The sequence below is a fragment of the Pollachius pollachius genome, assembly GCF_949987615.1.
Source record: "Pollachius pollachius genome assembly, chromosome: 8".
Lineage (NCBI taxonomy): Eukaryota > Metazoa > Chordata > Actinopteri > Gadiformes > Gadidae > Pollachius > Pollachius pollachius.
The window spans coordinates 8,019,369-8,040,029 of record NC_136941.1 but is presented as its reverse complement, the minus strand read 5'-3'; the positions used below and the strand labels follow the sequence as shown (position 1 = coordinate 8,040,029).

The 20,661-nt window shown below is 49.3% G+C and overlaps 1 protein-coding gene across 14 annotated transcripts in view; it reads right to left on the bottom strand.

Moving 5' to 3' along the window:
- Positions 1-20,661, bottom strand: part of ubr4 (ubiquitin protein ligase E3 component n-recognin 4) — a gene marked incomplete at its 5' end in the record, with an annotated part of 57,147 nt that overhangs the window by 4,366 nt on the left and 32,120 nt on the right. For 7 of the 14 annotated variants that reach the window (XM_079741620.1, XM_079741633.1, XM_079741627.1 and 4 more), the window contains 44 exons: positions 12-154; positions 488-601; positions 823-1,041; positions 2,367-2,466; positions 2,909-3,082; positions 3,573-3,763; positions 4,235-4,351; positions 4,595-4,702; positions 4,976-5,103; positions 5,346-5,433; positions 5,649-5,729; positions 6,016-6,213; positions 6,547-6,668; positions 7,111-7,284; positions 7,668-7,749; positions 8,088-8,229; positions 8,472-8,581; positions 8,702-8,859; positions 9,188-9,317; positions 9,514-9,641; positions 9,917-10,001; positions 10,260-10,350; positions 10,760-11,112; positions 11,344-11,472; positions 11,593-11,718; positions 11,885-12,023; positions 12,193-12,432; positions 13,099-13,292; positions 13,408-13,495; positions 13,621-13,706; positions 13,920-14,064; positions 14,616-14,784; positions 15,176-15,436; positions 15,559-15,637; positions 15,932-16,159; positions 16,402-16,551; positions 16,946-17,155; positions 17,509-17,622; positions 18,078-18,285; positions 18,688-18,856; positions 19,206-19,343; positions 19,642-19,746; positions 20,075-20,261; positions 20,403-20,533. In XM_079741620.1, the coding sequence (XP_079597746.1) occupies positions 12-154; positions 488-601; positions 823-1,041; positions 2,367-2,466; positions 2,909-3,082; positions 3,573-3,763; positions 4,235-4,351; positions 4,595-4,702; positions 4,976-5,103; positions 5,346-5,433; positions 5,649-5,729; positions 6,016-6,213; positions 6,547-6,668; positions 7,111-7,284; positions 7,668-7,749; positions 8,088-8,229; positions 8,472-8,581; positions 8,702-8,859; positions 9,188-9,317; positions 9,514-9,641; positions 9,917-10,001; positions 10,260-10,350; positions 10,760-11,112; positions 11,344-11,472; positions 11,593-11,718; positions 11,885-12,023; positions 12,193-12,432; positions 13,099-13,292; positions 13,408-13,495; positions 13,621-13,706; positions 13,920-14,064; positions 14,616-14,784; positions 15,176-15,436; positions 15,559-15,637; positions 15,932-16,159; positions 16,402-16,551; positions 16,946-17,155; positions 17,509-17,622; positions 18,078-18,285; positions 18,688-18,856; positions 19,206-19,343; positions 19,642-19,746; positions 20,075-20,261; positions 20,403-20,533 (6,532 nt within the window). The remainder of the gene's footprint in view (positions 1-11; positions 155-487; positions 602-822; positions 1,042-2,366; positions 2,467-2,908; positions 3,083-3,572; positions 3,764-4,234; positions 4,352-4,594; positions 4,703-4,975; positions 5,104-5,345; positions 5,434-5,648; positions 5,730-6,015; positions 6,214-6,546; positions 6,669-7,110; positions 7,285-7,667; positions 7,750-8,087; positions 8,230-8,471; positions 8,582-8,701; positions 8,860-9,187; positions 9,318-9,513; positions 9,642-9,916; positions 10,002-10,259; positions 10,351-10,759; positions 11,113-11,343; positions 11,473-11,592; positions 11,719-11,884; positions 12,024-12,192; positions 12,433-13,098; positions 13,293-13,407; positions 13,496-13,620; positions 13,707-13,919; positions 14,065-14,615; positions 14,785-15,175; positions 15,437-15,558; positions 15,638-15,931; positions 16,160-16,401; positions 16,552-16,945; positions 17,156-17,508; positions 17,623-18,077; positions 18,286-18,687; positions 18,857-19,205; positions 19,344-19,641; positions 19,747-20,074; positions 20,262-20,402; positions 20,534-20,661) is intronic. The other 7 variants (XM_079741629.1, XM_079741622.1, XM_079741624.1 and 4 more) reach the window with 3 other exon arrangements.

Here is a 20,661-nt window from a genome sequence, read left to right as displayed (position 1 = left end):
TGGGCTCCTACCGGACTGCAGCCAGGTGACAGTCGTAGTGGACTATGTTAAAGTGCGACACGGTGCTGTAGCCCTGCTGTTTCCTGGGCTTATTCTCAAACTCCTCCAGGGTGACCCGCTTGGTGTGGGTGTAGATACCCAGCACCTTGGTAGACTGGGAGGAGGAGAGGGGAGAGGGAGAGAGGGAGAGAGAGAGAGGTCAACACACCAGCAGAGCCAAGGACGTCCAAACACTTTCTTTATCGGGCTGAATGTAATTTTAGCATAACTAAATTAAACTTAAAAAGATTACAACTGAACATAAAAATAAACCAACAATAGATCCCACTATATGATTTACAGAACAGGTTTCTAGATACTCAAAAAAGACCTTAACACATTTACAACCGTACAAACGACGGGGCAGAAGGAGGGACAGGGAGCTAAGCAGGGTTGGATGCTAAAGCAACACATCCACCTGTAAACCTGTTCAGAGGCGTGTGTGTACCTGGAACTTATAGCCCTCTCTACAGATGCAGCAGGTCAGCCCTGGCTCCTCGATCAGCTCCTCCATCTGCTTCAGCAGGGGAGTCTTGGTCACCACCTGACCCTTCTCGTTGGTCTGAAACACAACACATCGCTATGGAGACAGCTGCTCACAACAACCTCCCTGAATACAGAGAGAACAATAATAGCCGTGATATTATTTTCATTAAATGAAGGTTTATCTATAAAGCACCTCTCTAAGCATAAGATACAAAGTGCTGAGCAGCCAGCCAGCACCAGCCAGCCAGCCAGAACCAGCCAGCACCAGCCAGCCGTGTCTAGGGGAGGGCTACGTACGGTCATGCCCAGCGTGCCCAGGGCCTTCTGCCTCATCGCCATGGCCATGCGTTTCTTCTCGGCACGGGTCTCTCGGCGGGCGGCGTCGATCTTCAGGTTGACGTGGGCGTGCTCGCGCAGCGCCTCCAGCAGGTTCTCTGCCAGCGTGCCGATGCCCTCGTCACTCGACACCTGCTCCAGCTTGTGGAGGTTGGTGATGGAGTCTGTACCGATCAGTGCCTGGAGGGGGGAGACCAGAGCGTGGGAGAGGGTTTACATAGTGTTTACCGCCATAGAGCCATAGAGTGACATATGAACATGATCTATTCATTTATAATGCTTTATTCAATATGGTCTTAATTCATGCATCCCTTTGTCCTCAATGTTTAATGTCCATGTGTAGTTTCTCCCCTTCCATCTTAAGGACCACGATGGAAACAAGCCTTTGGGCTTTATTGTGTTGTTTTTTGAAAACTTTTGTTGATAGTTGTTCAATAAAGTTTTTAATCAATCCTTTATTTATTGTTTCCTTTACCAATTAAATTGTTAATTGTTATATAAACTCTACATTTCAAAACATTTTACTTGGGGTGGGGTTGTTACTCCCTGGGTGGGGTTGTCTGAGTGGGTGATATGTACCTGGGTGGGGTTGTCTTAGTGGGTGCTATGGACCTGGATGGGGTTGTCTTAGTGGGTGCTATGTACCTGGGTGGGGTTGTCTGAGTGGGTGCTATGTACCTGGGTGGGGTTGTCTTAGTGGGTGCTATGTACCTGGGTGGGGTTGTCTTGAGTGGGTGCTATGTACCTGGGTGGGGTTGTCTTAGTGGGTGCTATGTACCTGGGTGGGGTTGTCTTGAGTGGGTGCTATGTACCTGGGTGGGGTTGTCTTAGTGGGTGCTATGTACCTGGGTGGGGTTGTCTTAGTGGGTGCTATGTACCTGGGTGGGGTTGTCTGAGTGGGTGCTATGTACCTGGGTGGGGTTGTCTGAGTGGGTGCTATGTACCTGGGTGGGGTTGTCTTAGTGGGTGCTATGTACCTGGGTGGGGTTGTCTGAGTGGGTGCTATGTACCTGGGTGGGGTTGTCTTAGTGGGTGCTATGTACCTGGGTGGGGTTGTCTGAGTGGGTGCTATGTACCTGGGTGGGGTTGTCTGAGTGGGTGCCATGTACCTGGGTGGGGTTGTCTGAGTGGGTGCTATGTACCTGGGTGGGGTTGTCTTAGTGAGTACTATGTACCTGGGTGGGGTTGTCTTAGTGGGTGCTATGTACCTGGGTGGGGTTGTCTTAGTGGGTGCTATGTACCTGGGTGGGGTTGTCTGAGTGGGTGCTATGTACCTGGGTGGGGTTGTCTGAGTGGGTGCTATGTACCTGGGTGGGGTTGTCTTAGTGAGTACTATGTACCTGGGTGGGGTTGTCTTAGTGGGTGCTATGTACCTGGGTGGGGTTGTCTTAGTGGGTGCTATGTACCTGGGTGGGGTTGTCTGAGTGGGTGCTATGTACCTGGGTGGGGTTGTCTGAGTGGGTGCTATGTACCTGGGTGGGGTTGTCTGAGTGGGTGCCATGTACCTGGGTGGGGGGGTGCTGCGTAGCGAGCCCTCTGAGGAGTCTCAAGATGAAAGGCAGCGCTGGTCTGGAGAGGAACTTCTTCCACACGTCAGCGTCCAGGCTGGATGATAAAAACACAGACACAGCGGTAAGGGAACCAGAAAAAACGTAAACGTACAGAAATTAGGACCTTTATTGGCCACACAGTCCAGTAACAGGATCACAAATATTCAGAATAAGATTCATTCATTAAAAAGTATTATCTATCTATCAAAAAAAGGTAAAAAGATGGCATTGTGTTGAAAAAATAAGTAAAGTAGGTTGACGCAGTATTGAGTTATGGTTAAATCATTAGGACACACATCTGCAATGAAAAAGTGGTGATTGGTGCAGGCCGTGCATCGACTCTATTGGGCCAATCAAGAACAAGCAACTGTAGACGTATCCCCCAAATACGCGCCCCAAAAATATTGAATGCAGAGCGAGGCAGTGAGGAAACATTAAGCAACAATCCGTTTGCATTCAAACAAAGAGCCAGGAGGCGGCCACAGAGCTGGACGTACTTTTTGGCATTAGGGATATGTTTCTTCATGTAGTCCAGGGCACTTTGGCTGATCCCCTTCTGGAGGATGAGGTCCTTCAGCTGATGGCCGTTGCTGTTGTTCTTGATTCCCGCGGCGATCTTGCAGAAGCAGTCGAGGAAGACCTTGTCGTCCGCACTGTGCTCCTCATCGTACCTGGAGGGAGAGAGACACGCGCGTGAGTGCTGCTTCCACACAACTCAGTGTGAACCACGATGCGTTAGAGGAAATCACGCTACACTACCTACCAGAGGGACTTCAAATACATGGATTGGGAGGAAGCAAGGACGAGATAAATAAAAGGAGTTCAAGTCAAACGCTGTGTGACTCCAAGGTGGCTCAAAGGGCTTTACTCGCCTATGGGTCTCTCCTACTATCCATTCGTACTAGAGTCTCTCGAAACCTTTAAAACCTCCTTCAAAACTCACCTGTTCAAACTGGCCTAACCCACTTAACTCCACCCACCAGCCAATTTAATGAACATGTTGCATTGTTTATATTGTTTATTTTTTTTAAATGTGTTTCTTTTAACTATATTTGCCTGCTTCTAAATTATATTCGCTTGGCTAAACTGTAAGGCGACCTTGCGAGTTTTGAAAGTAATAAAATAAATAAAATGCATTGTTATTATTGTTATTGTTATTACTTGTCGAAGCTGCAGCAGGGTTTGAAGCGCTCCACCAGGATGCGCATCTTCTCCAGCTCGCCGAAGGACAGGTAGGGGATGATGCGCAGCAGGCCCTGCAGGACACTGGGGTTGGAGCGCACGAAGGGAGTATTGATCTGGTCCAGCAGCATCACCAGCTGGTCCTTGTCGCCCGTCAGCAGCAGGTTACTCTGGAAGAGGGAGGGGAAGACGAGCGGCACTCAGTGGCACTAGCCTTGTTCTTTTATTCATCACCATTAGAACCACATAGATGTTTCATCTCATGTATCAGTCAATTGTGTTATTTTATTAGTAAATTGTGTTATTGGTGGGGCTCATCCACCAATCCTGGTGGATGAGCCCTGTTGGATGTATTAGCAAGACAGTTGATGGCTCACTGGGGATATATAGTAAAATAATTATAACAATCCTTAATCACCGAAGATTACTCCTAGGTACTCCCCAGAAAAAAAATGAGGTTTCTAATGGAAGAGGGTTATGAAGGAGATCCATCGTATTCAAGCGAAAACAAAGAGCAGATGAGATTCCCCAACTGCCATTTCAGGACAGTTAACCCCAACCTAATTTAGTGAAAGCCAGCCATCTCGACCAGGGTGTGTGTGTACTGCATGGCCCTCAACCCTAGTCTCGAGAGGTCTCACCTTGTCCTCCGAGATCTCAGCGTTGGCCTCATCCAGGATGATCTCCATGATGCTCAGGACCTGCTCCGCTATGGACGCCCCTCCGCTGTCCTTGCTCTCCTGCTCCGCTACCAAGGCCTGGAGGAGGGGACACAAGCAGCCTGGGGCTTAGGGTCTGGACAGCAGTACCGGCACTGCCATTTTAGGATTTACAGCCATCAATTATATTATAGGGCTTTATTAATCCCAGCAGGAGAATTCAGCAGAAAACGTCACTGTCATTATTATATGACTAATGTCTGCATGAATGATCAGATTTGTATTGAATGACATAGAACAACATCATCAGATAGTTTGTGAATAAGACGTCTCTGTTCTCACCAGGTTGAGTGTTCCCAGCATGACGTTGAGTGTGTTCATCTCTGGTCTGACCAGCTGCTGTCGGTTCACCTTTACCTTTACACAGTAGCTGAACAGCTTCAGCAGCACCTGGGTTAACACATACACAAACACATTACGGATTTATTTACATTCTGGGTCAGGGAGTATGACTAGTAGTCAAATGAACCTGGCAGGTTTGTACTACTGCAGGGCTAGTAGCTACTAATGGAAATATTATTCCTTAAGTAGGTGATGTTACTGGATTTCGTCCTGAATATCAGCTTTATTGATGTGCAATAAAGATCCACAGTCATTCATAATAATTCAGTTGCTGATCCATTTAGGGTTTGTAGAGTTTTACATGTGTGCGTCCTGACTTACAGTGAGAAGGTGCCTCCCTTGTTTGAAGTCTTTGATTCCCGACAGGCGGTTCAGCATACACTCCAGCCCCCGACACTGGGCCATCACACCCGCCATCTTGTACACCTCCTCGTCATCCTCCTCTTCGTCTACGATACGCAAACAAATTCAGCATTTAATTCATGTTTTTTTCCATCATGTTGAACCTCTTTCACAACACAGAGTAGTCATGAAAAATATATGATGTAGTCATGATGTATAGGGTTACCTGTGGTCGAGTCCATTAATGTAAATGATGTATAGGGTTACCTGTGGTCGAGTCCATTAATGTAAATGATGTATAGGGTTACCTGTGGTCGAGTCCATTAATGTAAATGATGTATAGGGTTACCTGTGGTCGAGTCCAGCGACTCAATGAACTCCTCGGTAGCATCACCCAGAAGGCCTCTCATGCGGTAGATGATTCTCATTGGTTCACCCTGGCAAGAAAAAACAAAAAACAGGCCTGTTAACCCAGATATTAATATTTACATTGCTTTAATCTGAAGGTACAGCCGTACCAAATAGTCAAACCATCGTAACCGTCTCTCCTGGCTTCACTGAAACAGTGGTTATGAATGTTGTTGGTAGATGGTTAATTAACCCAGACCCGTATTTTCCCATTAAAGTTAATAAAATCCATAATGGGACTCACCTCATTGGTGGGGCACCACACCTTCTTGTAGACCTCAGCGACAGACAGGTCCAAGCTGATGATTTTGTTGTTCACCAAAAGCTATGGGGGAAAGTCACATTTTAAGTTCTTATAAGTCTATGAATGTATATCTTTAATATTCTTAAATGCTGCTATAGTGCTTTGTGATTGAAACTGTGGTAGAGGTCTGACAGCTCCCATGTTCTTTAAACATTGTATACTAGTCTATGTATGTATACAATGGTCCGTTCATGTGACTGCAGGTTAGGGCCTGGTCATGTGTCTGCAGGGTAATGGTCCAGTCATGTGACTGCAGGTTAGGGCCTGGTCTTGTGACTGCTGGCTAGGGGTGTGGTGGAGTGCTCACCTCCATGCCACTGTCGTCCTCCAGCAGGGCCACCAGGTCACAGTCCTGGCAGATCTTGTTCTTGATGTCCCTCATCAGGGGCCTGATGCCCGGCTCGTTGCTGCTGTACGGGTTCCCCGGCATGCGGCCCTGCAGGAAGTCCTCCTGCTGGGGGTCCTTCTCCAGGGTCACGAAGAACTCCGTCACCTCGTTCTCCTCCTGGAGGAGGTGGAGGGGAGAGACAAGGGTGAGGGGGTGATCTGTGACCTACTGTACTATTGATATTTTAGAGACCCTTTATCCAAATGACCTGCGATAGTCAAATATCAATAAAAAGCTGGTTGGGGTTATCCATCTTGCTTAAGGACGCCTTTTTCAATGTGTCCTGCTTACTGTCAATTAATAATTCAATGCAATCTGCATCACACACTGCAAAAGTAGGTACAATTAATTAACGCCCGCGCTGCAGTGAGCTATGTTTGGCCTCAACCATTAGGTCTGAACACTGTATCTGATGCGCTGTACGGAGCTTGAGCGGGGGTCGAAACTCACAGGGTAGATGATGCTGCAGAGTCGCTCAAAGATGAAGACGGGGGTCCGGTAGTCGTCCAGGTCGTAGCGCTTGGCGGTCTCGATGCACACCGCCATGAAGGCCTTGGTCTCAGACTCCGTTCCTGTAGACACGCGCGTGTAAATAATTAATTTGATCCCAAACCAGGGTTCTTCATGAGTGTTCTCTGATGAATGCTGTCGGCAGGGAATTTATATTTAACCTATAGAACCGTTTAGGGTTCAGAGGTCAAGGTCAGAAGAACTAGGACTGAAACTATATTGCAATTACTGTAAAGTAGGATGGTAATTGTTTGGTAGGATGGTAAATGAATATTACATTCATTTTCCTCGTCTTGAGATTTAATTTGTGCATTAAGAAGTGGACAGAAACATTGGCTAAACTACAGCCTAACATCCTGTACGGGCTGCACACCCCTAACTCCAAGCTCTCAAAAGGAGAGGGAAAAACCCTGACAAGGAACTGAGGAAAGGAATCCCTCCTACCAGGGAGGGTTGGAAATCAAGACTTCCATGAACCACCGACCCGAGCACGCAGCCACCCACCTGTGGTCATGTCCTCCAGCATCTCCAGCAGCATGTCCTGGGTCTCGTCGATGAGCTTGGTGCGCTGCACCACCAGCTTCCTCAGGCACAGGTAGCCGTTGAGCACCGTGCCCACCAGCCGGCTCTTGAAGTGCCGCTTGATGGAATCCACCTCCACAAACGACGACAGCAGACCTGGGGGAAACCATTCACATTGTGTCAAAAGGTGTGAATTCGATAGGGTGTTACAAGCCTCTTTGATCTCAAGTGCGAGTATCAGGATTCTGTGCTTCTAATGCAAGAAAAAAATCGAAGCCCAAAGCGTCAACGTTGTCTTAGTGGAAACAAATGTTGGGTACTGTCCTACAGAGGGTGCTAAAGTGTATTCGCCAATAGTCAATTTGCATCAACCTTGTTCTGTTCGGCCACGTTCGTTAAAAAAGGCAATGGAAATGACCGACGGACCTGTAGAATCTTAACCCCAACAGTCAATCTAATTGCCAGCACACTGAATCAGATGAAAAACCCCTGCATGTATCTGCAGAGGCCCGTCCCTGGTAACCTATCGCAAAACCTACCTGTCAAACTCTTGAGGGCGTAGCCTTGCTGGAGGTCAGTGCTCAGCGTAGCTTCTTCCAGAGACAGCAGGTTGGCGATCTCCTACACAGAGATACATACAGAGATACTGCTCATGAATAACTGCTTCTGAAACACTTGGTACTCCGCCACTTTGGAGCACATAGAGGCCTTTAAATGAGCTGTTTGCTGGCGTTTAAAGAGAATGGATATTGAAGACGAAGCAATGCCCTGTGGATTGCTCAATAGTGTATTCATGAGTTATATCGTCATCATTGAATCGCAGTGGTAGAAGGGTATTCCTATAAGCACATTTTTGAAGGTCAGGAACATGGCAAAATACTTGGATTAAAAACATCCACCAATAGGCATACACAGTGTACATATATATTAATTCGTGGAGCATCTGGTCATCCAGTCACCTTGGTGATGAGGTTGCCGATGTAGGGCAGGACCCCACGGGCAGCCAGGTACACCTTCCAGTGGGCTGGCTTGATGAGCTTCTGGTACAGACCCAGGTACTCCACCGCGCACTCCCCTGCCACACTCAGCTCATCCAGGTAGCTGACACAAACACACACACACACAAACATTCAGTACAGTAGAGTGTACGCGGCAGACAAGCATCGCTCGCGGAATAACCTCGGCACAACAACAAAAGTCATTTGAGCATAAAGATTGAACCAAGTAATTAAATGCGTGGATAAAACCAACAAATAATTTCCACATCCTTATTCATCCTTCCCGTGTCCTCCACCCAGCACCAAGCCAGATTGTATGATGAACCCTGGACCGCGGGCTCCTACCTGGTGAGGAGGTCCAGGACTTGCTGCTTGCGGCTGGGGATGGTGGTGAGGGCCTCCACGATGGTGCATGCGGCCTGTCTGGCGGCTTGGGTGGCAGGCGTGAAGAGCACCTACAACCAAAGAACCAGCAATATATCATGGGACGCTGGAAAACAAACAGGACACGTCTCCTCTTTGTATATCTGACTCGGGGAGAAGGCGTTAGGGTGAGCGTAGTGAGCGGCTGTTACCTGCCGCAGCCAGTTGTTGTGGCTGAGTTTGAGCAGGCGGGGGAACAGGCCCTCGGTCCTGGCCCTCATGAACTGCTTCCACTTCCACACGTACTTCTCCAGGAGGTACTGCCTCCGCAGCTCCACCTTGCTCTGGGGTTTGGACACCGCCTCCTGGCCTGCAGATGGAGCACAACCACTTGTTAATACTTACTCTAATCAACGAGACATTTCATTAGAAGTGCTGACAGGTATTGGTTGGAAAGGCCATTGAATAAGGTTCTTTAAAAGGGGGAAGGAAAGTCTAGCTGTTTGGGTGTTTCACTCCAAGCCAAAAGGTTGTGGGCCTAAAGCTGATTGTTGTTGCTCGGGGAAGCCTAGCGGTACTGTCTACTGGAATCTCTGAGAAAAACGCCCAAATGGATCAAATCGTCTGAAATACTAGTGGTTAAATCCATTGCATTTCAGTGGTCATTTTTGGTCCGTTGTTCAGAGCGCCCCACTTACAACGAGCTGGGAGGCACTTCTTCCAGGCTTCGTAGGACGCTTTGGGGTCCTTCTTGAGCCAGAGCTGGGCCTGGGCGTGGATTTCATTGCTGTAGGGCTTCACTGTGGTCAGAGACTCCACGGCAGCATCCTATTCACACACAAACAAAATGAAATGTATCGATTGGAAAATAGTTCATTATATATTTTAGAACAAACCTAAAAGGGCATTGAAATTGGAGCCTTTCGAAGATTCTGAATAAAAAAAAACATTCCTTCTGGTTCTATTCAAGCAGATCATGTGACGCTCCAGGACCAATGGCTGCACGGCGTTGGCTGCGGCGTACCTTGTTCTTCTTGCTGGTGGGAGCAGGGGGCTTAATGAGCTTCTGCAGGATCCTGAGACACATCAGGGTGATGTTCTCCACCACCACGGGCGTCTTGATGTTCACAGACATGAGGAACAGACTGAGGGCTGGATGGGGAGAGATGGGAACATCAGTTAGTAGGATGTGTCTAGTATCACTCAGTCATGCCAGAGGAGGGAAGGCTGGCTTTACATCCATTAGGCACAGCATTAAAATCATTTACATATGCCTTTTGTTGTACGTTTGAGCCAAAATTTGCCCTTCAGACGCAAAACATCTCTTCTGAAGAAACAATCATGCCTACTGAAGTCCAAAAGCAGTTCAACTAAAGGAAAAGTAAATACCTGGTGAAATGAAAGGTAAATCCATATGAACAACGTACCACAACGCAGCCTGAGCTCCCAGCATCCGCCCTCTTTAGAGATGGAGTCCGTCAGCAGCAGCATCTCATACTGCAGATTACTGACCTGCAAGGTGAGGGAAACCAGAAGCATCAGACACACACCCAAAGACACTGGCTACCTAACTTCATTTGCTTTAAAGACCAACTTAACGCTGTACTGTGCAGCGTTTTCACTGCAGCCATTCAATTCGCTTCAAACTATTTTTAAGGGACGACTGCGTTTCCGATATGGATATGAATTCTTATCGTGTAGGATACTAGAAAGAGCCAGTGGGTATGTGACTTCAGGGCTTCAGTTGAGTAGGGATGGTTAGCATCGTACCAGATCTGGATTTGCCCAGTGTCCTTTCAGGGCAGAAGACACTTTGGCGATGATGAGGTCATTCATCTGCTGAGTGGCTTCTGGGTGATCCCTGGAAGAAGAGAAGCAAACAAAGTCTTATCATTATGTCTGAGGAAACCAGCACATACATGGAGCTAGGCGTTGGAAACAGTGAATATCACACGGTATTAAGTGTTTATCCAAAGTGAGAATGAATTCAGATACATGGTGTGTGGTAATTTAGTTCACAGTTAAGCTCAAGGTAGGGGCATCTTGCTCAAGGATGCCTCCATGTAGATCCGTGGTGGATCAAAACCAGAACCTTTCCGGCTAGGAGTCATACACACCAAACCACTACACCTGTTAGAGTCTTACTGTGTGTGTCATTGGATGAGTCACTCATTCTCTCGTCACAAACCAACTGCACTACGTTGATACTCCATTAACAACCCCCCAAGCGGCTGTCCTCCCGAGCAGACCCAACAAGGGCGAGGACTCACCTGGTGAGGAGGCAGACCAGCTGCCTCACCTCCTCTCGCATGGAGGCCGTGCCTCGCCGCAGGTTGTACTCAAACAGCTCCCGGATCAGCCCCTGGAGGACCAGGATCTGCCGCAGGGCGGGGTTGGTGGCGAGGGCGCGCAGCAGCGTGATGCAGTGGCCCGTGACGGCCGAGGCGCAGCCGTAGCACTTGTTGGAGGAGGTGTGGCCGCAGCCCAGCACGGAGAGGGCGCGGTACTGACTGGCGGTGAAGGTGGGCTGGTTGCCGCCACTGCTGCTGCGGGACGACTTTGTGGCGGCCTCGCGCTGCTGGAGGTCGTACTCCAAGAGCTCCTTACGGGACGCCAGGACCTTCTGCTCACACACACAGGGGGGAGAAGAACCGGGTTCGGGAGGTTTTCATGGACCATCTGCAGATGAGTGACCTTCTCTTCAACCTTCGAAGCACAGGTTGGGTCAAAATGTAGCTGCATAAATTGGATGGTAACAATCTAAGAAGGGTTTCGATTTGGTCCTTATGTCTATCGTGCAGCAGGCTACACTGGAAATTACAACAAGCGTGGAGAATAATAGAGGCACTCCTACCTGTATGATCTTGGAGAGCTCATCGAAGGAGGTCTTGCAGTCTCCGCTGTACTCCTGGGCCAGCTGCTGGATGTAGCGGTTCACGTTGGCCGACGTGGCCCCCAGTCCCCCCCCGGCTCCAGAGTCGTCCTGGAGGAGATGCAGGAGAAGGGGTTAGGAACCAATAGAGATAGAGAGAGACAGAGAAAGAGAGAGACGGATTCTGTAGTGAGAGACCCTCATGAGGAACCTGCATTCTGAGCGACTCACCTGAGGTTTTTCTGGTGCAGCCTCGTTGACCTTGGACAGAAGGCTCTCCAGCTGCGGCCGGTGGCCCATCAGCTGGTGATACACCCGGTCAGCCTTATCCAGCAGAGTGTTGATGTTGGTCACAGCCTGCAGAGAAACACACACACACACACACACACACACACACACAGGACCGTTCAAGTCCACTTCTACACATACTAGGAAGAAGACACAGTAATGGGTCTCTGGGTTGGGTTATAGCCCGCGGGAGGTTTCAAATGATCTGTATGTTGGCCCAAGAGGTGCGCCTTACCTTCTTCCGGTCCTCCTCGTTCTCGATGGGATCCACAGCACAGCAGGGTTTGGCGTACAGCATGAAGTCAAAGCGGGCGTATTTGCAGAAACCACAGGCGTTGCACAGGAAGGGGTCCTTCTCGTCGTAATTGATGGACCTGAGGCAATGGACGACGAGGTGGTTTTAGGACTGAAGTTAAAGTAGCACTTCAAACCAAATGCACATTTTGGTCATGCTAAAACTGATAAAACAATGTCAGAAAAAATCTTATTTTCTGTCCCACAGTTTAGCCGCTAGACTCCAGTTGGCCAGAAGAAGGTGCTCACCTGCACTTGTGGCACTGGTACACGTTCTCCCCGCAGTTCCCACACACGCCCGGGTTGGCCGGCACCGAGGCGCTGCAGCGGGGGCACTGCAGCGTCTCCGTGGACGCCTGGTAGTTCTCGTAGAAGTCCGAGAACTCGATCATCAGGTTGGACGCCACGATGGGCAGCGGCAGGTCGATCTTCACCTCCGTCTGGCCCGGGGTCAGCTGCACCTTCTTGGCCTTGTGCCAGCGGGCCGGCCTGGGGAGAGAGGGAGAGGGAGAGAGAGGGGAGAGAGTGAGAGAGAGAGAGAGAGAGAGAGAGAGAGAGAGAGAGAGAGAGAGAGAGAGAGAGAGAGAGAGAGAGAGAGAAGGGGAGAGAGGGAGAGGGGGGGCAGAGGGAGAGGGGGAAAGAGGGAGAGAGAGAGAGAGACGGAGAGAGGGAGAGAGGGGCAGAGGGAGAGGGGAGAGAGGGAGAGAGAGAGAGAGAAGGGGAGAGAGGGAGAGGGGGGGCAGAGGGAGAGGGGGAGAGAGGGAGAGAGAGAGAGAGACGGAGAGAGGGAGAGAGGGGCAGAGGGAGAGGGGAGGAGAGGGAGAGAGAGAGAAGGGGAGAGAGGGAGAGGGGGGCAGAGGGAGAGGGGGAGAGGGCTTGTTAATAATTTGGACTTTCATAAGGAGGACTTTAATCTCTTTAGTGCACGTCTTTTCACTCCACTCAAAGCAAGGGTGAGTTGCTGCTGTGAATACTGATTTTAAGTCAATGGAAAAAACATGATTTTAAGGCGAGCATGAATAAAGAATAAATAAGTAATTTCTTTCAAAAGTTTTAGGTGTACTCCTGGAAAATGACTGCATAGCTTCAAACAAACAAGACACCTGATCTTAAACAGAGGTACAGAGAGGGAGCGACTAGCCACAGATGACTCACTTGTTCTTGAGCTCCACAATGGCCTGCACCGTCCTGTTGTTGTAGTAGAGGTTGATGGTGCGAACCATCTTGGTGCGCTTCAGGTCCCCTATCTTCACCGTCACCTTGCTGATGGTGTGGCTGCCGATCAACTTCACCACCTGCTGGGTGGTGGTGTAGCGCGTGTCCACTTTGATCGAGGACAGCTTGATGTTCTGTGGACGAACCGAAAGGAGGATTAGAATAAAAAAAACCAGCACAACAATTGACAAAACAAAATGTTGAGCTGCGTATGAACGGACTCATAGTTTATGTCAGAAGGCGACTCACAGAGAGGGGGACTTCTGGGTTGTTGCAGACCAGGCAGGGGTCACTCTCCAGGAAGAACCCGTCAAACTCCACCAACCCAGACAGAGTGCTGGAAAAGAAGGATATTGGTGATTTATTTGATGGTCTTTCCGAGGGTCAAAGGGTGTGAGTAGAAGACTGGGTCATTTTAGTAATTCTGGTTAATGGAGGCTAAATGGAAGGGTGAATGCTCACTTGTAGATGTTGGAGTTGGGGTGGTTGGTCAGTATGTGGTTCTGTGTCCTCAGGATCTCCACAGCTTTCTGGGAATATTCCTTAAGCTGGAGGGACGGAAAAAACAACACAATTTATGAAAATGCAAACATAAGATAAATATTGTACTGGTTGCAATTTCGCTTGCTACTCGCAGAACACTTTTACTTTTATATTCTGGTTAACATTTCTCAATAAATGCATTTTGACTATACTCTGTTTGACTGATGGATAAATTAAACTAAAAACAGTTATGACTAAAGGCAAACTGTCCAACAGACCTTCTTCTCGGTCTGAGGTGTCTTGAGGGAGAAGTATCCCAGCAGGTCCACAAACTGGGCAGCTTTGCGGCCGTAGGCAGGGAGTTCTGGCCAGATGGCCCAGGTCAGCTCGAGCAGCAGCTCCTGCTGAGACTTACTGGAGTTCCTGTCCAGAGACCACAGGGATTGTCAGGAAAGTACCATTTACGTCTATACGTCAGAGTGAGCGAGCGAGTGGGTCTATGTCGTGTTCTTCTTGGTAGACGTGTAGGGTCAGACAGTTTGTGCAACCGTACCTGTAGATATGTAGGTCCATAGTGTATAAAAATGTACCAGTGGATAACAGTACCTGTAGATGTTCAGGGCCAGACAGTGTGTGTGTAACAGTACATCTAGAGGTGTGTATAACAGTACATCTAGAGGTGTGTACAACAGTACATCTAGAGGTGTGTACAACAGTACATCTAGAGGTGTGTACAACAGTACATCTAGAGGTGTGTACAACAGTACATCTAGAGGTGTGTATAACAGTACCTGTAGATGTGCAGGGCCAGGCAGTGTGTATAACCATACCTCTAGAGGTGTGTATAACAGTACATCTAGAGGTGTGTATAACAGTTCATCTAGAGGTGTGTATAACAGTTCATCTAGAGGTGTGTATAACAGTTCATCTAGAGGTGTGTATAACAGTTCATCTAGAGGTGTGTATAACAGTACCTGTAGATGTGCAGGGCCAGGCAGTGGGCCTGCCAGCGCACAGCCGAGGAGTTGGACTCTAGCAGGAAGCAGCGTAGGAACTGGATCAGGGTCTCCTTGTCTGCGAATTTGTTGAGCTGGCTGACCAGAGCCATGCACAGCTGGTCCTCCTGGCTGCCCACCCCTTCAACTGTAGACAGACCCCCCCGCAGGCACCGTTCATTAGACTGAGGACATGGACACGTTCTCCCAATGCTTCAAGATTGTTCATACTAAAATGAGAGTCTGCCTCACAGAGAGTGGATGGATGTTTCAGAAATAAATCAAACCAAATCTTTGATTCCGTAAATGGTTTGACCCTAATCTCACCAATTTGTTGATTTAATTTGATTCTTTCCTTCATTTAGCAAATCTTTATCCACAGCAACTTTCAAATAAATGCATGTCATTATGGAGTAGGTATGGAGTAAGTAAGTTCTAGGAAGCCCAGGGAATCGAACCCAGAGCCTTTACGGCCGGGAGACAAACACTCTGGGCAACGATGCCCTCCTGCCGGGGAGGAGGTGGGGGCTCATCCTCACCGTCCTTGTCCTTCTCCTTGTCCTCCTTCTTGCTCTTCTTGCTGGAGGACTTGGTCTGGGAGGGCTGGGAGCCTCCCGGCGGCCCCCCACCTCCTCCTGACCCTCCTCCTCCTCCTCCTCCCCCTGAGGAGGAGGAGGAGGAGGAGGAGGAGTTGGCGAGCACCTTGCTGCCACACAGCGCGCAGGAGAGCAGCTGCAGGAGCACCGGAGACACGCCCTCGTCCACCAGGAAGCTGACCTGCAGCAGGAAGTACAGCACGGCTGGGCAGGAAGAGGAGGCGTTAAAATGGAGGCGTTGAAATGGAGGAGTGAAAGACAAAAGGATAGGTTCCAACTCTTTACTGGGATTCTTTTAACAAGTCAAGTATTAATGGTTCACTTACAGTCATCCTTCATGCAGAACTTCTGCCAGTTGATGGTCCTTTGAGTGGCGATCTCGGCGCACGCCTTGAGGTGCTCCATCTACACAGGGGATGGAAAGACGACCGGGCTCAACACAATCACACAAGAAAAGCAACACACTTCAATCCCAGTCAATTTTTCCTAATCAAAATCTCCCCATAGAATTGAATAGAAGGTCTGTCAACATAGCATAGCTAAACTCAAACACACAGACAAGGCGGACTGTTATCAGAGAGGGACAGAGAGATAGACAGGCAGGGACAGCGAGAGGGAGACTGATACAGACAGAGAAAGAATGAGACATAAAAGGGAGGGACACAGACAGACCCACGGACAGAACAGGTCCACACTCACCAGGCTGATGAGCGTGTCGTACTGCAGGGCGGAGCCCGAGGTGGCCGTGAGCACGCCGGCCCGCAGGTAGATGCCCTGCTCCTCCAGGAGCTTCTTGATGGCGCGCACGTGGGAGTCCAGCGTGTGCAGGTCCCGCAGCTGCCGGTACTTCTCCTTGGAGCCGCAAATGAAGAGCAGCAGCTTGCGCACCTGCCTCCGCACGAAGGGAGTCTGCTGGATCATCAGGTACTGGGGGGAGGAGAGGGGGTGGGAGGAGCAGGGTCAATGGGAGGATTTGTTAACAGCATTTAAAAATACTAAAGAAACAAGTCATTTACAACCAATGATAGAATCAGTGACTGTTATTTGCTCCCATCATAAGTCTTTCCATTCGGGACCAATGCACTCCCAACTGTGGCTGGAATGGACGTTTCTGGAAATGTGCTTGAATACGTTGAACAGGTTAAAGTCTGGCAGACCATAACATCTACCTCAGACAGGAAGTAGAACCAGGAGTGGTCGAAGACCGGGGCCGGGATGCGGGGGTTGGTGTCGGCGATCTTCTTGATCTGGTAGGGCAGCCGGAGCACCATCTCCGTCAGGAGCTGAGAGTACGCCTCAAAAACATCAGCCGCATGGCCCTGTGGAAGGAAACACACACAGTTTAAACTACAACAAACAACCCCATTGTAACTTTTGTGAAGCCCCAGTGCCGTCCAGTATCAAGGGTTAAGAGCATGAACTTCGACAGCGGCCCTTTAGATTACAAAGTGCTTTGACATTCATGATAAAAAAAAAAATACTTAAAGCATTAGGCAGGGCCATATTAACAATGAGACAACGGGATAGAATTAATGGCAATAAATTTAATTGGAATTAAATGGTCACAAATTTTAATGATACAATATAGTTAATATATCTAGCTTAATATATTTGAAGATAGAGACGCTGCAGGTTCAACAACAATGTAACCTAATGTGAATACGGCAGCAGATGATGGGAGAAACTTTGAGAGGATCGTCCCGGGATGTCTACCTTGACGTATTGTCGCAGGAAGAAGGGGCTCATGTCAGGGGGCGAGGTGGCCGTATGGGGTCTCAGGAGCTGGCTGGCGGCTACAGGCTCCTCCTCGCCCTGCTGGCTCTTCCAGAACTCCAGCAGGGACTTGAGCACGTGGAGGCAGTAGTCGATGGAGCCAAGGCTGAGCAGGGCCGTGGCTGTGGCGTTGGAGATCAGAGACGACGACTGGGATAGGAGGAGAGCAGGGTTTGAGTTCTCTTCTTAGAAACTAACTAAATCTCCATTGATCCAAGTGACGGGAACAAATTTACTTGGACACACGGAATCGATTATTGTGTTGTATAAAACAGTTTAAATATAAATGTTTTGCTGTAGCTACGAAATCTGAATCTGTACAACCAAATACTCCTACTGCATCAACCATTCATCCCAGTGCATTACATCGTCTGCTGGACTAACTAGTACACATGTATCCCTCATCAACTTTTGTTCCCATCTTGACCCAGCAGCTCAGTCCTCTGGCCCCTGTGGGAACAGAGGGAGGCTGTGGAGAGGTGCAGGACGGAGGGGAGACTCACCTCAGAGGAGGCCTTGGAGCCAGACTTGGTGCGCGACATGAACACGCTGAGGAGCCTCATGATGACCAGATGGACCTCGTTGATGGCGCTGCGCTCGTTCTTCTTGGACACGTCCTGGGGTCAGAGCAAAGAGAAACATGGTCGAATCTCACTGCGTCTCAACAGAAGGAAGTATGGTTTGATTATAGTAGCTAATAGCTAAAAGAAGAATACTGAACGCAATATATCGACCTAGCCTGATGAGTAGTTTATCACAATCGTAGACGTCTAAGAAAATTTATCTTAGACGTCTTGTGTGTATATATTTCTCTTAAAACGTATATTGTACTTTATTCTATTTTATTCTATTGTATTTTAAGCACAGAAATACAGAGTCACACAAACATTTCACTGCACATGCTGTATGTGTATGGGACAAATAGAAACTTTAAATCTTGGATCTAATCTATGTGCCAAAGTAGAATACTCTGAATATAATTTTCTCTTCAGACAAAAAGGGCCAAGGTTTAAAGTATATTACAGTATATTACAGCGAAGCCTGGATCACCACGACGCTACCAGCCGCCCACCTTTTTGTGCATGCCGAGCTCGGCGATGAGCTGGGCCAGCAGGTCGTCCAGGGCGCCCTTGTCCTTGTCGTCCTCTCCGTCCAGGTCGGAGGTCAACATGAGGATGACCTGCATGTAGGGGATGGCGCGCACCCCGCCCACGTTGTGCAGCTGGGGTAGATGCTGCAGCAGACGCTCCAGCAGCATCAGGCGGACCATGTGCAGCCTGCTGGGGGAACAGACCACGTGTTAGCCAGGGGGAATCCACTGGAAGCGCTTCTGCTTTCTACTGGGACTAAGGGCTTTTGTTCCCTTTTCTTTAGGGGGCGTCAACAAACTTATTGACCTAATGTCATTTGACTTGATGTTGTCTATTTTAAAATGAGGCTACAACAAACCGAGACTTACATTATACACTTTTATCCAAAAGTCTTGGGCTGTGAACAATCCTAATATACAATCAACAACTGGACAGAGTGGTAAAAAACAACTGGACAGAGTGCAAAAAAGCTACAAGCTAGTGTTTGATTATTATAATCTTAAGGCATAATAAATGTACTTCTTCAGCATGTAATGGGGGTGACAACGTGGTCTGGGGAGCAGCTCTTCAGCCTGGTTTGGGGAGTCGGACCTGTTGCTGGTGGTGACGTCTCCCTCGTTCTCCACCTCCCCCTCGGAGCCGTCTCCCTCCTGCTGGGCGGCCGTGGTGCTGATGGCCCCCGTGCTGGAGCTCACGCTGCCGGGCCCCGTGGGGTGGCCCTCCACGGTGGGGTCGCCGTACGCACTGCTGCGGCCTGACACTGGAGAACGCACACACATATTCACACACACACACACTTCCATTAGAATTATTTCTCTACTAAGTAACTGAAACTTGCCAAAATGATGCGTTTCAGAAGCAATATTAACAAACGTGACGAATCCCATACAGGGATAATGCTAGTTTTCCTCCATTGTTGTATTAATCAATCACATAGGGAGACATTTCAGATCATAGTGATAGGTGCACCTTATTGCTATGTTGCAACTGCACTTTTCACTTTTGAAACTACAACATCTGCATTTCCCCCCGGGGACCAGCGAAGTGTCCTCCTCCCCTTCTCCCTTGAGTTGCGTTGTACTGGTAGCCCTTCACAGGCGGGCCCTCACCACTGTGCTCTCCAGCTACCGAGTCGACGGCAGACCCTCCGCTCTCCGAGCCCACGCTGCCCCCGTGCTCAGCAGGGGAGGTCCGCAGCGTGGAGCCGTCCGTGGCGGCCGTGCTGCCCTCGTCGTCCGAGGCCGGGGCTGAAAGGCATAGTGTTAGGGTTAGCATCGGCTGTAAGGAGCAGGTCCACCCAGCTACCCTCCCCACCCCGTTCCTGGGGTCGCCCCGGTGGGAATCCAACCCCTGACCCTGGGCAGGGTACACGTCAAGCTCTGCCAGTGTTGCTAGACAGGACCACCAGCGAGAGAGGACCATTATTATTGGTGTGACATACTTCATAGGATCAGAATCTTGGGCAGCATTATAATTCTCACAAGACCTCTGATTAAAGGTCACCTATGGAGGGGGGGGTTCCAGGGTGGAGGCGCTGGTTCTCACCTGAGGCGGTGGTGTCCGACAGGGTGCCTGCATCCAGTGATGAGGAGCTGGGGGCCTGGCCGGAGAGACCTAGACTCTGGAGGCCCAGGGCACTGCTGCTGCTCCCTGGATAAAGCACACGAGGAGGCTGTTGGAGCTCTGACTTCACATTGTTCGCCCTTAGCTACAGACCCAACACCTTCCTTGCAAGATATGTACTTAATACAACGCCTTAATTACCCCTAAGGATGCATGAATTACCCATGTATTCATCCATCCACCCATCAAGCAAAGAACCCATTTTACATCAAGAACTAATAATCTGGAGGGAAAGAATTGCGTAACAATTTTTGTGGATGTAAACTAGCATTTATTGTAGCATTATTAAGAGTAATTAGTAATCCTAAACATTTCATTCTGCCAGTTATGAATATGAATAATGGGGCTATTTTACCATGCACACCTTGCTGGTCCTGCTGCAGGCTGAGGGCTATGGCCAGCTCCACCATGGTCTCGTCGTCCGCGTCCGGGGGGATGTCCAGCATGGGGGGGAAGCCCTCGGCCCCGGCCAGCAGAGCCTCCAGGGGGGACGGGTTCCCGTTGTTCACGTTCTCCGCCGTCTCCAGCACCATGGACTCAGACTAGAAGGGGGTGCACAGATATAAGAAGGGATGTCTTGAAGGTTTCTCCGAATTGCTTTCAAGGAGAACTGCGGGAGGGGGAATGTATCGTGATGAATATGCTTAACATTATTTAATAATCACGGTCTTCTGTGTCCTCACCACCATCTCAAAGTCTCCGTGGTCCACCTCGTTCTGCTCCTGGCTCTCTCTCCTGCCCTCGCTGCCTCCGGTCAGAACCGACGACTGGATCTTGTCATCAGGATCGTCGTCATCGTCGTAGTCTTTGTCCCCTAGAAAGAGAATAAGAGGCATTAGAGCGATGATGGTTGAACGCCACTCACGTCTACAACGATCACTGAAGAGCAGACGTGTGGCTGTGGGCTGTAATGTTTATGTATGTCCATGTTGGTGGTGAGAC